The following is a 12,956-nucleotide window of genomic DNA, read 5'->3' as shown; positions in this document are numbered from 1 at the left end:
GCTTCAACGGGCTCATTGCTCACTTGCTCACCGTTGAAATGTATCACAACGTTGGATACACCTGAACTATCAACACTGATACGAGTACTGATTATACATCAATACCCATCCCCTCGCGCATTCATTGGCCCTCGGCTCTCAAGTCTCTCATCTGTCCCTGCTACCCAAAAAAAGCTCATCTCGAATCAACGGGAAATACGCCATCGCGTGGATATTAGGTCTTCTCATTGATCTGCTTGGAGACTAGTTGGAGTTTTAGTGTTCTGAGAAACGGGTGACACAAGCGATCAATCAGGCAAGATGCAGATGCTTACCAAGGTAGGCCTACTCATGCTTGATGTCGGTAAAGTCAAGACTCAGCTGATGTAATCTTGTGTATTGTTAGTTTGAGAGTAAATCACCTAGAGTCAAGGGTATTGCTTTTCGTGAGTACCATCTTATGAACCATGAAGTCATTCAAGGGATGTTGCTGTACTAGAATGGAACGATGAGGTGAAATGTGGTGCTGATATACCAATGTATTTGACGTGTAGATCCGAAAACACCTTTGTTAGCTGCCTCTCTGCATAATGGTACTATTCAATTATGGAATTATCAGATGGGCACTTTAGTGGATAGGTATGATGAACATGATGGTGAGTCACATTTTGTTTCCCCTTGAGTACCAGGCAAGCTGTTCGCAGTGTGTCTCTTCTCGTGATGAAGGGCATGCAATGATACTTGGTCAAATTATGGGGATGATACTCTTGCCGAAAGTTCCAATGTGCCGTACAAACAGCGAAACATTTATGTCATATTAGCAAAGCTAATGCACATCCGTTCTCTCAATAGGCCCTGTTAGAGGAATATGTTTCCATCCTACTCAACCAATCTTCTGTTCAGGTGGTGATGACTATAAGATCAAGGTGTGGAACTATAAGCAAAGGAAATGTTTATTCACTTTGACTGGACGTGAGTAAAACTTTAATCTTCGCGTTCTATTCTCTCTTGTTAGTGCTCTTCATAATGATTCATGAAACAGATCTCGACTACGTCAGAACTGTCTTCTTTCATAGAGAATACCCATGGATCATCTCCGCTTCAGATGATCAAACCATCAGAATATGGAATTGGCAATCTAGAACTTGTATTGCTATCTTAACAGGGCACAATCACTATATCATGTAGGTCATATCTTCATTGAGACCAATCGATTTACCTATTTACGCGTTTCAATCTGACCTATAGGTGTGCTCAATTCCACCCTTGGGATGATCTGGTCGTTTCTGCATCCATGGATTTGACAGTTCGAGTTTGGGATATCTCTGGTTTGAGAAAGAAAAATCAAGCTTCTCAAGCACCAATGTCCTTTGAAGAGCAAGCGTCGAGAGCGAATCAAAATCAAGCTGATTTGTTTGGTAATACCGATGCTGTAGTCAAATACGTCTTAGAAGGACATGATCGTGGAGTCAATTGGGCATCTTTCCATCCCACATTACCTTTGATCGTTTCTTGCGGTGATGATAGACAAGTCAAACTTTGGAGAATGTCAGAAACGAAAGCTTGGGAAGTAGATTCTTGTCGAGGACACTTCAACAATGTCTCGATGAGTATGTTCCATCCAAGACATGAGTTACTCTTATCCGCAAGTGAAGACAAGACAATCAGAGTATGGGATATGACAAAAAGAACTGCAGTACAAACTTTTAGAAGAGAACATGATAGATTTTGGGTATTGACTGCTCATCCTGAGTTGAACCTTTTCGCTGCCGGTGAGTGAAAATCATTTATCTAGTGGGAATGAATCTAGCTAAATTGATGTTCTAATTCGTATAGGTCACGACAATGGTCTTATCGTATTCAAACTTGAACGTGAAAGACCCGCTTTCTCCTTATCTGGTAACCAACTGTTCTACGTCAAGGACAAAGTCGTTCGTATGGCAGATTTGACAAATGGAACCAATCAAGGTATATGTAGTGTAAGAAAACTTGGTTCTCAATGGGTACAACCTAGAACGTTATCCTACAACCCAGCTGAAAGAGCTGTAATCGTCACTTCCCCTTCTGAAAACGGATCATACGAACTCATCACATTACCCAAATCGACCGCTCCTTCACCTTCGGACGGTAAAGACGTACCATCAGATGGTAAAAGAGGTAATGGTATTTGTGCTATTTTCGTAGCTAGAAACAGATTGGCTGTATTGGACAAAACCGCTCAAAACATCGATATTAAAGATCTTTCAAATGCAGTTACTAAAACTGTTAAATGTCCCGTTCAAACGACTGAAATCTTTTACGGTGGTACCGCATCTCTCCTTCTTGCTACGGCTACTTCCGTCGTTCTCTTCGATATCCAGCAACAAAAGATTCTCGCAGAGATCACTACCCCTCCAGTCAAATATGTTGTCTGGAGTACGGACGGAAACATGGTCGCGTTGTTGAGCAAACACAGTAAGTTCAGCTGCTTTTGCGGTTGAGGACTACCTAGCTGACTTGAGATCAGCTATCACCATTGCGAACAAGGCTCTTACACAAAGCGCTTTGATTCACGAGACCATCCGAATCAAGTCTGCTGCATGGGACGATAGTGGTATCCTCATCTACACTACTCTCAACCACATCAAATATGCTCTTCCTCAAGGAGATAACGGTATAATCAAGACCCTTGAACAACCAGTATACCTCACTCGAGTTAAAGGTCAAATTGTTCATTGTCTAGACCGAACCGCTAAACCCAGAACAATAACGATCGATCCTACCGAATACCGATTCAAGCTTGCATTAGTAAGGAAGAACTATGACGAGGTCTTGCAAATTATCAGAAGCTCGAACCTTGTCGGTCAAAGTATTATTGGATATTTGCAAAAGAAAGGTTACCCCGAAATCGCTCTTCATTTCGTTCAAGATCAACAGACTAGATTCGACCTGGCTATCGAATGTGGTAATCTGCAGGTAGCACTAGAAATGGCCAGAGCTGTAGACAGAGAAGATGCGTGGAACCGACTGGGCGCAGCTGCCTTACAACAAGGTAATCACGCAGTAAGCTAAGTATCCCTCGTCAGTGTCGCGCCGTAACTGACTGTTTCCACAGATTGTTGAGACTGCTTATCAAAAGACAAAGAACTTTGACAAGTTATCTTTCCTCTACCTCATCACGGGAAATACTCAGAAACTAAGTATGATGCAAGTCATCGCACAAAAAAGAGGCGATAGTATGTCTAGGTTCCAAAACTCCCTTTATCTCGGTGATATCCAAGCTAGAGTGGATGTACTTAGGGAGACTGGTCAATGTGAGTAGCAGATCACATGTCTAGGCGTGAATACTTGCTTACAGGATGACTTCAGACCCGCTCGCGTATTTCACAGCCAAGACTAACGGACTTGACGATACTGCTCTTGAAATCCTCGAAGAAGCTGGTATGACAGAAGATGACTTACCACCACCTCCCCAAAACTCTGGTCATTCATCGCTTGCTCCTCCTCCTATCGCATTCTCTCAAACGGACTCCAACTGGCCCATTAAAGATCTCGGAGAATCATTCTTCGACCGAGCTTTGGCCAACGGTGGAGCAGACGGATTTGTTGGTGACTCATCAGGTGTCGAGAGTGGTGAACAACTCGACGCTTGGGCAGCAGATGTCGCTGTTGATGGTACTGAGGAAGGTGTAGAAGACGGTGAAGAGGATGAAGGTTGGGATCTGGACGCAGAAGTCATTGCTGCTCCAGAGGAAGAGGTAGCGCCCGAAGAAGAACAAGTTGAAGCGGATTTATCGGAAGGTGTATCTGCCGGTATCAGTGAAGATGAGTTGTGGATAAGAAATTCCCCATTGGCTGCAGATCATGCAGCTGCAGGTAACTTCGAGTCTGCCATGCAGGTGAGTGATTGTTCATGTTGAACAGGTGATTGAGACTATGAAGGCTGACTAGATCGGGTTCATCTAGTTACTCAATCGACAAATCGGAGCAGTCAATTTCGCCCCACTCAAGCCTTTCTTCCTTCAATCATACCAAGCCGCTCATGTTCACGTACCGGCGAATCCATCATTACCACCTCTGAAATACAATGTAAGAAGGAACCCAGAATCATCGGAATTGAGGGAGTTCCTGCCTGTTATATCGTACAATTTCGATGATCTAAAAGCAAACGAGTTGGCAGAAGCAAACAAATTCTTTGCAAGAGGTAAATTCGTTGAAGCATTGTCTTCTTTCAGAGCTGTATTGCAGAAGTTGGTCGTTGTAGTAGTCGAAGATGAGAATGATGCTTTAGAGGTAAGTTGTCTCTCTACAGCCTCTTCTCTGGCCATGAAAAATTTGGAAGAACACTAATGGTAGCATCTTATTCACAGATCAAAGAATTAGTCATCACATGTCGTGAATACATAATAGGATTAACGATGGAAGTTGAACGACGTAGATTAGTGACCGAGGAACCTGAAAACATTGTTCGAATCTTAGAGTTGGCAGCTTATTTCACGCATTGTCAACTGGCAATTCAGCATGTTCAATTAGCATTAAGATCAGCAATGAAAGTTTTCAGTGATGCTGGAAATCATTCAACAGCTGCTGTATTCGCTAGAAGATTGATTGATACCAAACCTGCCGGTGCACAAGTAATTACTCAGGTGAGTATGCTCATATTCAATCGAAGACAGTCGCACACTTGCTAACTTGTGTGATTATTTCTCAATAGGCTCGTGCTGTACTCACGCAAGGTGATCGAAATCCAAGAGACGCTCATGAAATAACATATGACCAATTCACTACATTCGATATCTGTCCAGCATCACTCACTCCAATCTATCAAGGTTCACCTTCAGTCATCTCACCTTACACAGGAGCTAAATACCTACCTGAATTCAAAGGAACAGTATGTAAAGTCGATGAGATTACTCAAGTTGGTTTGACCGCTAGTGGATTAAGGAGTAGAGTTTAGGAGGAGTATGTACATATGGCACGAATCGAAGGATGGATAGATGGTTGATAAAAACAAAATTGTGATATACGTATATATTGGAAATGATGAATCTTATGCTTTCTTGGAATCCGATCCCACGCTCATTCTGCATCATGGCCGATAGAAGCACCAGTAAGGATTAACATAGCATCTTTATATACATATGTGTGTATATGTGCGTAGTGGTAGTTGGGTTAAGAAATGAGTAGACACGAACTTTTCTGCAAGTGGACTTTAAGCGGTAAATTCGAGCACACGAATTCGTCTTCAAGCTCTAGGTACAGCGACAGAAGGCGTGAGACTGGTAGTGCTAGATCCGTATACGAAGATGGCGATCTCAAACTTGCTCACTCAGAGCTAGCTAATACCATCAAACTTTTTTACCTGATTCATTAATTCAAAAACAGAGCAGATATTCCTCTTGCGAGTTATCATAACGCTACTGCTCAATCGTTAATCTACCGGCCATCACAATACCAAGACTCTGTGGAAGATCATCCTCGCGCCATCAAAAATAACACAGTTCGTGTATCTGAGAGTGTATAGCAGTGCGACTCCGCTGGTTGTAATGGTTGTAAAGTCAAGTGGGGGGGGGAGGTTAATTGTGGTGCTCCCAAAGTGGAGGTTAGGCATTTATGCATATGTCCCGGATTATCTGGTGTTGGTATCTTGTGATGTAAGATGACGAGCAAACATCGTTCAATGAGATACAGGCAACCCATTTAAGATACATCGTCTCACGAGATGGAAACGCTAGATGACTATCTTCTGGAGCGTATATTTCGATTCGCAACCCCCGTCGACCTCGTCCGATGCTCACAGACCAGTCATCGATTTAATCATGTCATCACCAAATTCTCGTCTATTCAGCTCAGGCTGCATCAGCATATCTACAACTCACACCATCTATCATCGAATTCTCATACCTCGCACACGTCTGATAAGGGACAACTTCAAGAAATAATCAGATTCGAAAAAGCATTCCGCGACTTCCAGCCTAGATACTCCAAATTCGATATTGACCCAGGACACTTCGTTGTTGCTGCCGATGGGATTCACGTCTTGACTAGGTCCAGGCAACCATCAATCGGTATCGGAGATGGATATTACCAGGTATACACATTATGGACTCAACAATCAGGCGGGCAACAATGGGAATCGAAGAAACTGAAAGTAAGATTCCAACATAGAATAAATGATAGTTTGATAGACTTGAAAAACGATTTGATAATCTTACAAAAAATGACACCTGATCCAGGAGATATTCGCTTTTCTCCCTTTCATTTACTCTGTGAATCAGAAGAATTAGAACCGTATTCAGTATCTGATTTGAGGATTGGACCCACGAATGTAAATAATCCAGCTATGTTCAACATAGGATCTTCGAGATCAGCTTATTCCCTTGGACCTAGAAACATATTGCAGCTCAGAATGGAACGAACTATCAGGCTCTACGACTGGCAGACTGGATTCTCCATAGGCGTGAGTTAGGTCTGAAAGCTGTTTATATGTATTCCTTGATCTCGGCTCATGGTAAGCATAAGTAGGTCCTAGTGATTCCAGAGACTAAAAATCCACATAATTGCGCTTTTGTCGGACCTGATTTGTTAGGTGTGCAAATCACTCTTTCATGGACAGAGTTAGTGTGGTGTACTTTGGCCGAACGTCTTTGATGTTCTGCTGACAATTGTGGTAGGTATGATGGTCCTCATAACGGTCGAAGAGCCAATTATCTTCTCTTGTATAGAATAGACGAATTACTCCTTTCCGCTCCATCAGGGCATAGCATTCCATCTTTGGCTTTGCGTTTGCCCTCTAGACCATCACATCTTCCTCTACATCTCCCAAAAACCGTGAAACGCAAGACACGCGGTCCAGTAGGGTTGCACACTTGTACATTGATCGGATCAACCCATTCAAACGATATGATCCACATCCATTTTACTTATCAAGACCACTATCAAAGATACAATGGTTCTCATCTACACGATTTGATGATTCGGATCCCTGTGGAAAATATTGAATACTTGTTCGAAAGTGTAAGGAAGCATGAAATAGAGGATAGTACTGAATACAATGATGATTTTGAGTTCGCCCGCTTGTTTCCTGGAGTCCCAATACTAGATCCGGAAGAGTGGAGGAAATACTCTTCTATGTCTAGGGAGCCAATGCCCAATGATGAGAACCAATCTGGTGCTGGATCCAGGATATTTAGATATGAACAACCTCGTCGATTTGACGATATCACTGAAAGATCCCGTGAGCCGGTTCATATTCACATGTACGATTTGAATAGTGAAGCAAGTATGATGCAACCCAGGCTTGGAATGGCTTTGGGAGGACTTGGAGAATCACTGGATCTCGAAGTAAGCGAACATGAACGCTCAGTGGAAACAGTGAGTTACAGAAATTTGCGTGATTTGTAAACATACTAAACCGTATCGGAAGTCCAATAGTACTGATCCACTCGACCACAAACATGTGATTAAGGAGATAATACCAGTGTCAGAAGATAGTCTCGGTATCTCCCATCTTAATATCACCTATACGTCGGGGGTTCCTTCCATTCATAGCATCCACTTTGACGGGAAACGTTTGTGTGTCGAGCATCAAGTGATTCAGATTCATACCACGATGCCGAAAAAGCAAGCTGATTCGTCTGAATTTGACTAGAACTCTGAGATAGACGTATTCGACTATGGCTTCTAATCTAATCACCGATGCTCCAAGAACATCGCTTCCTAGGCCGATGACCGACGCTCTCCTCAACAAGGTCATGATATCCTAGCTGTACCTGCTTGTGTATCTGACATGCTCAACATGATAGAGCAGATTAACTCTTGGTATATCCGTTCCATTCTATATCATGCCGGTGGCAAGCGATCAACGATTATCAAGGGTTGAAATCTCTTTAGGCAAAATCCAACATGGTGACCCAACCCCCCTATAACACATCATCTTGATCAACATTATCTGTTCCACGAGAGAGCCTGTCAACAACTCACACTGTGTTCGAAGACAAACTTCTCCCCGTCGAAGAATACGTGTTCGATGAGACCCCTGGCTGGAATATTTTTGAATCGTCCCAACGAGAATGTGTGTACAGCGAACCTATCCATTGTGTCACTCTTAGGCTTGTAAACACGAAGGCCGGACGATCGGAGTCTCCCCTATATGATATGTGTAGCATCAGTCCAAATTATTCATTGTCACCATGCAGATGATCTTCGATAAAGATATCGGCGTTGTCTGATACTTACAGTATCTTTCCCAACCTTAGGTAACCTCAGCGTCTTTCCCATTCCTCCTAATGCGATAGGCTTTTGAGTGTCATACTCAGATTCGCATAAATAATTTCTCATTTTGATTTCCGTCAAGACATGGCCATCGGTCGTTTTGTGCTCATGGCAATGCCTATAGTCTTCGATGAATCTTGTTCCAAAGATACAAGGATTTTCGGGCAAATCGGGTAACGATCTCGTGTATGATGAATAAGCTTTGTCCATCCATTCATCCGGGGAGAACACACGAACCCCGTTCAAAAGTTCGACAGGTTCATTAAGACGGATACAGCATTCGCATTTGAATTCTTCCTCCGCGGAAAGCATTTGAGATATCTCAGAGTCGGTCGTTGGGGTCGTTGGATGGAATTGTCGGGTAGATCGAATTTGCCTCGTTCTTCCCTTGTGTCTTCCGGTACTGATAGGTTTATCCAAGTTGTCCATCATGGCAAAGATGATCTTCAAAGGAATATCGATGGTGCCCCATGGTCGGTAATCTTGAAGCTGTGGATGTACATCTTCTTCCTCCAGCACGACATCTACTTGCATTACTGCGCTATGACCATTATTGGAGTTGGCCAAGACAGCCGGTTTTGCGAGAGTACCAGGTGGTCCATGGATGAGGGATTCGCCCATCATGAACGAATACTCATTTCTTGTCCACGGCATGCGGAGAATCAGGGTCGGTCTCACTAAAGAGTCTCTCGTTGGATGATTGAGTTTATAGATGAGAAGATAATCTCGACAGACAGGCCAAGGGTCCGAGCTTTACAAACGTCAGAAAACGGATACGGAGGGGACTTAATGAGCTTACTTCGTTTCGATACTTTGTGTGAGGCTCTGAGCTTCGCATTGTCCCAATATGCCTACGATATCATGACCGTAAACCCTGACGGAATAAGGAGATTTGAGATATGGTGGGCTCTCAATCGTACCCCACTGGATGGATGTAGACTGCAGTGCTCAGTATCGATCTACCTAAGTATCGTGCCATCAGCTGGACCTACCTTTGCTTCTCTTCCATCTGTCCATTTAGTCCATCTGATCTCGCGATCTGAACTCATCACTAATAATCCTGCTCGTCCAATGCGTATTCTTGGAGTCAACATAGATTCGAACGCCTCTGAACTGATGGGTTCGTCTGATGGCCAGGGACGAGCTATATCGCCGTCATTGAAAAGGCGAATTACTCTAGTCCTGTAAAGAGATCCTCTTTCCAATTGGAATTCTTGCATACAAATGATGACGTTATCTTCGACATCTACAACTTTAGCTCCAGGGTCGGAACAAGGTTTGAAATCCACTTTGACTACTTTAGCTCTAAGTTCTCCTTCATAGGGAGTCCATATAGTAGCTAACGAGTATAGTTGGTCTGGTCCCGGGTCTACATCCAAATTGGGCTTGAATACTGTAACGATGTAGCCATCTCCAATAGCACAGATAACTTGACCATGTGGGATTTTGTACGATCGAAGATGCGGTTTGTAGCGTATGATGTTATGCTCGACTTTCGACAGGGTAGCAAGCTTTTGAGCCAAGGAAAGACCAGCCTTGCGTTCGCCGGAAGAACAAATAAGATCATGTGGTGTGGATGGATAAGATCTTCCAAAAAGCTGTCTGTGAAGAAAGAGCTGTATGACGGTTGAACAGGTTATGATTGTGTTGAATCGTTTACATGTTCCTGAACAATTCAGGACGTCTTTAAGTCCTGATCTTTGGACGATCAGTTCCACCAAGTAGTCATCGAGTCGATCCATTGGAGTTGCGTAATTTGCTGGCAGTCAATGAGGGCAAGGAAATTGATGATAGTCCGTCTCAAGAAAATGAAGTCGATTAATCTCAGTTTGACGTAAACACCAACGTTCAGTGCTCGGCTAGATAACCACGATGTTTCGAAGCGATAAAAGCGGCATAGACCGAAGTACTGTACTAGTATGTGGCAGAATTTTGTTAGGCTGAATGGACAGGAGGGAATGGGAAGGGTACAGGTATGGGGACTTCGTGAACATCATTGGATAGCTAACCCGGCTTGATAGCAAGGTGCCCCATGCTGGCTGAAAATAAAGCTATGATCACTAACTTCACTGGGCACGGTCGCTTCAAGTATGCATCACCATGCAATTTTACGATGACCGGCATTCTGGGAACCTTCTCAATTTGACAGTAAAACAAGTTTACGCTTTCGCTGTTCTTTGGTATGAGATAATCGACTTTGTGTCCAGCCAATCAAAGTTGCCGGATTACATCGCGGTGAGAGATGCCGAAAGTAGTTTGTTCAGCTCTAAAGCTCTAAGACTGATTGTCATTTGTTAGATTAAGTAAGTGTCAATCAGCCAATTGCCTGGTAAAGGATTGAAGGCATTAATATCATGAGTGCGATATGTCTTTCATTTAGGGTAGTGACTGCTCCAGAAGTAGGCTCCTCTCCATCCTATCATCGGTGAAAACCCTAAGCAAGAAGAAAACCATATCTTTGGTGTGAGCTTGTCTGATCTACCTGAAATTTCCACCTCATTCGAAGCCGGTAAGATTGTTCATCTGTGAGTCCTGGTTTGGAGGTGAGATACAGTTCATGATGGGCTGTTGAGTGATGTATTCCGAGAATCTGATCAGATTTCAGTGAGTGCTGCCAACGTGTGACCCCACCTCACATTGATGGTGTACCTGGAGTCACCACTGGAATCGCATATGAGTTGCGGTAGTGCCTGTTGATGTGAACAAGGGAATGTGAACTAGTCATGGCGGGTCTGGAACAGTATGCTGTATATGGACATAGATTTAGGTGTTTCGTTTTGACCAGAGCCTAATTCGACGTGTAAACTGTACAATCCCAGCGGATTCTTAGCAGGTGTTGAGGCGAAAAAATAGTCCTAATGATTAATTATTGGAGCTGAACAGGTAGTCACCGGCACACGAGTACTAAGTCCATTGGCGCAGAACATACATACGACTGGGGATTCCGAACAAGGCAGAGACGGGATCAAAGAGGTCAAAAGATGAAAGCTATAGATCGACATCATGGATGAATTCGCTGTAGAGGGGAAACGGTGAAGACGGTGGGCGATAATAAGTGGCTAAAGAAGTAACGCGAGGTTCTGGTTCGAAATATGAGTTGGGCGCATACAACGAGCGCGGAGGAAGAGAATTTCAGGGACTAGGGGGCTATGGAAAAGGGCATGCTCTAGGTGGTGTTGTGTGTCTTTCAAGATGACTGAGATAGACTTATTGCAGGAGAGAGCGAAAGTGCACCGAATCCGTTCGTACCGAGATCTCAGAGATGTGAACTCACTACTCTGCCAGCATACCCCTTCTTCTCTCCTACTCTACGCCAGTCCCTCCATTGCGCGATGGTATTGAGGGACGTGCTTAACGATAGGGAGACAAGAGAGAGGGGAAAAATGTATGGAGCTCACCAGGCTAACATGACATGTCTAACCAGTACACCAAAAGGATATACATCAGTCTGTTTCATTCTCCAATTCCTCTACTCCCATCAATCCCTGTGTGAACCAAGCGGGGAACGATCGGCCTTTGCGTTGACAAATTCATGCAGAGACTCTTTGGCGGATTGAAAGAGATTGTACAGCGCTGGCATCCCATGTTTTTCAAGTGGTTGACAAGGCCACTAGGGATGATTACTTGTTACTTGGAAGACGAGTGGCGACCACTTTGACCAGGACCAAGATTAAGCCAAGTACAGCTTGGAGACCACGATGAAGTCTAGCCACTTCGCCTAAATCTTTCATCGGTCCTTCTCGGTGGAACTGATAGCCTATCTTCGCCAAAGTATTCTCAGACGTGACTACGGTATATCCGCTCCACTACTCAAAATCGCCACTTCATCTAGAATCTTTCCTCCTACACTTGCCCTTTCGGGGGCCGTGGAATTTTTCCCTTCACCTGTGCCGTACAGCCGTTACGAAGTCTAGAATAACATGATCACTTGACTATATATGTAAGAAGGGGTCTTTTGACAATACCCCATTGAGAGTTCAGAGTTACACGGGCAGCAAGTCTCATCGCCCCCTTTATTGAATTCCTGCCGATCACTGTATTCTACCTTGAGACGCTTCGGACGAACAAGGAAATCATCTGCGCAGTGAGGAACATGACACATTTGAGAGGCGAAACATGATTCTCATAAACTCTGTTACGGTCAATTCGTTTTAATTGAACCGCTTTAAGGTTTCGTAGTTCAACGCCTTTTTCCATGGGAACCACCTAAAAAAAATGGTATAAGCACCATCACGTAAATCCTTGTGACTATGCAGACCAAGTCCGACGGAATCGAGAGCAGCCGTAAGAGGACACTAATGGAAAATGACTGTAAGAGTAGAGAAAGATTTGTCATTTGGTCATCATCCTCGGCAAATTTAGTCCGTCCTTTGGAACCTCTCACGACGGGGTCAAACTTTATCGTTCAGATTCCCAGATCCCATATGTTCGGCGTCCCTTAATTTGATATGGTCCACATGGACCCTTCTGCCCCTCTTGATAAACCACGTCAAGCGCTTCATATGACCAGGGTATATTAATTGACCTCAATTCAATAGGACGATCTATCACTGTAATACCAAACTCAATTCAAAGCTGATGAATACTTACAGTAGTATCTCGGGTAACCGACGTTGGAATCAAGAACGCCACTACTAGCATGATTCAGTAAAGTAATCTTTTCGGATTCCACACAGCGCAGTCACAAATGTCATGATCAAAGAAGAGGGGGTAAACCAACTTGA

General features: G+C 43.7%; 3 protein-coding genes across 3 annotated transcripts; 2 read left to right on the top strand and 1 right to left on the bottom strand.

Moving 5' to 3' along the window:
* Positions 1-300: 300 nt before the first annotated feature.
* Positions 301-4,915, top strand: IL334_005697 (uncharacterized protein; the record flags this gene model as incomplete). Its single annotated transcript, XM_062937405.1, has 13 exons — positions 301-318; positions 386-425; positions 534-635; positions 832-951; positions 1,022-1,163; positions 1,228-1,751; positions 1,816-2,433; positions 2,486-3,021; positions 3,074-3,272; positions 3,328-3,857; positions 3,925-4,251; positions 4,329-4,604; positions 4,673-4,915. The coding sequence occupies 13 exons, from the start codon at positions 301-303 to the stop codon at positions 4,913-4,915; spliced, it is 3,675 nt and encodes a 1,224-aa protein (XP_062793456.1).
* Positions 4,916-5,680: 765 nt separating this feature from the next.
* IL334_005696 (uncharacterized protein) lies at positions 5,681-7,724 on the top strand (the record flags this gene model as incomplete). The annotated part of the gene is made up of 4 exons (XM_062937404.1): positions 5,681-6,418; positions 6,484-6,575; positions 6,633-7,332; positions 7,623-7,724. The coding sequence occupies 4 exons, from the start codon at positions 5,681-5,683 to the stop codon at positions 7,722-7,724; spliced, it is 1,632 nt and encodes a 543-aa protein (XP_062793455.1).
* A 123-nt stretch (positions 7,725-7,847) lies between these two features.
* On the bottom strand, positions 7,848-9,974 carry IL334_005695 (uncharacterized protein; the record flags this gene model as incomplete). Its single annotated transcript, XM_062937403.1, has 5 exons — positions 7,848-7,880; positions 7,942-8,106; positions 8,197-8,983; positions 9,032-9,156; positions 9,225-9,974. The coding sequence occupies 5 exons, from the start codon at positions 9,972-9,974 to the stop codon at positions 7,848-7,850; spliced, it is 1,860 nt and encodes a 619-aa protein (XP_062793454.1).
* Between the last annotated feature and the right edge of the window lie 2,982 nt (positions 9,975-12,956).

Source organism: Kwoniella shivajii, chromosome 7, assembly GCF_035658355.1.
Source record: "Kwoniella shivajii chromosome 7, complete sequence".
In the NCBI taxonomy this organism is placed as follows: Eukaryota; Fungi; Basidiomycota; class Tremellomycetes; order Tremellales; family Cryptococcaceae; genus Kwoniella; species Kwoniella shivajii.
The sequence above is the reverse complement of the archived record's forward strand: the minus strand, read 5'-3'. Positions and strand labels throughout refer to the sequence as shown.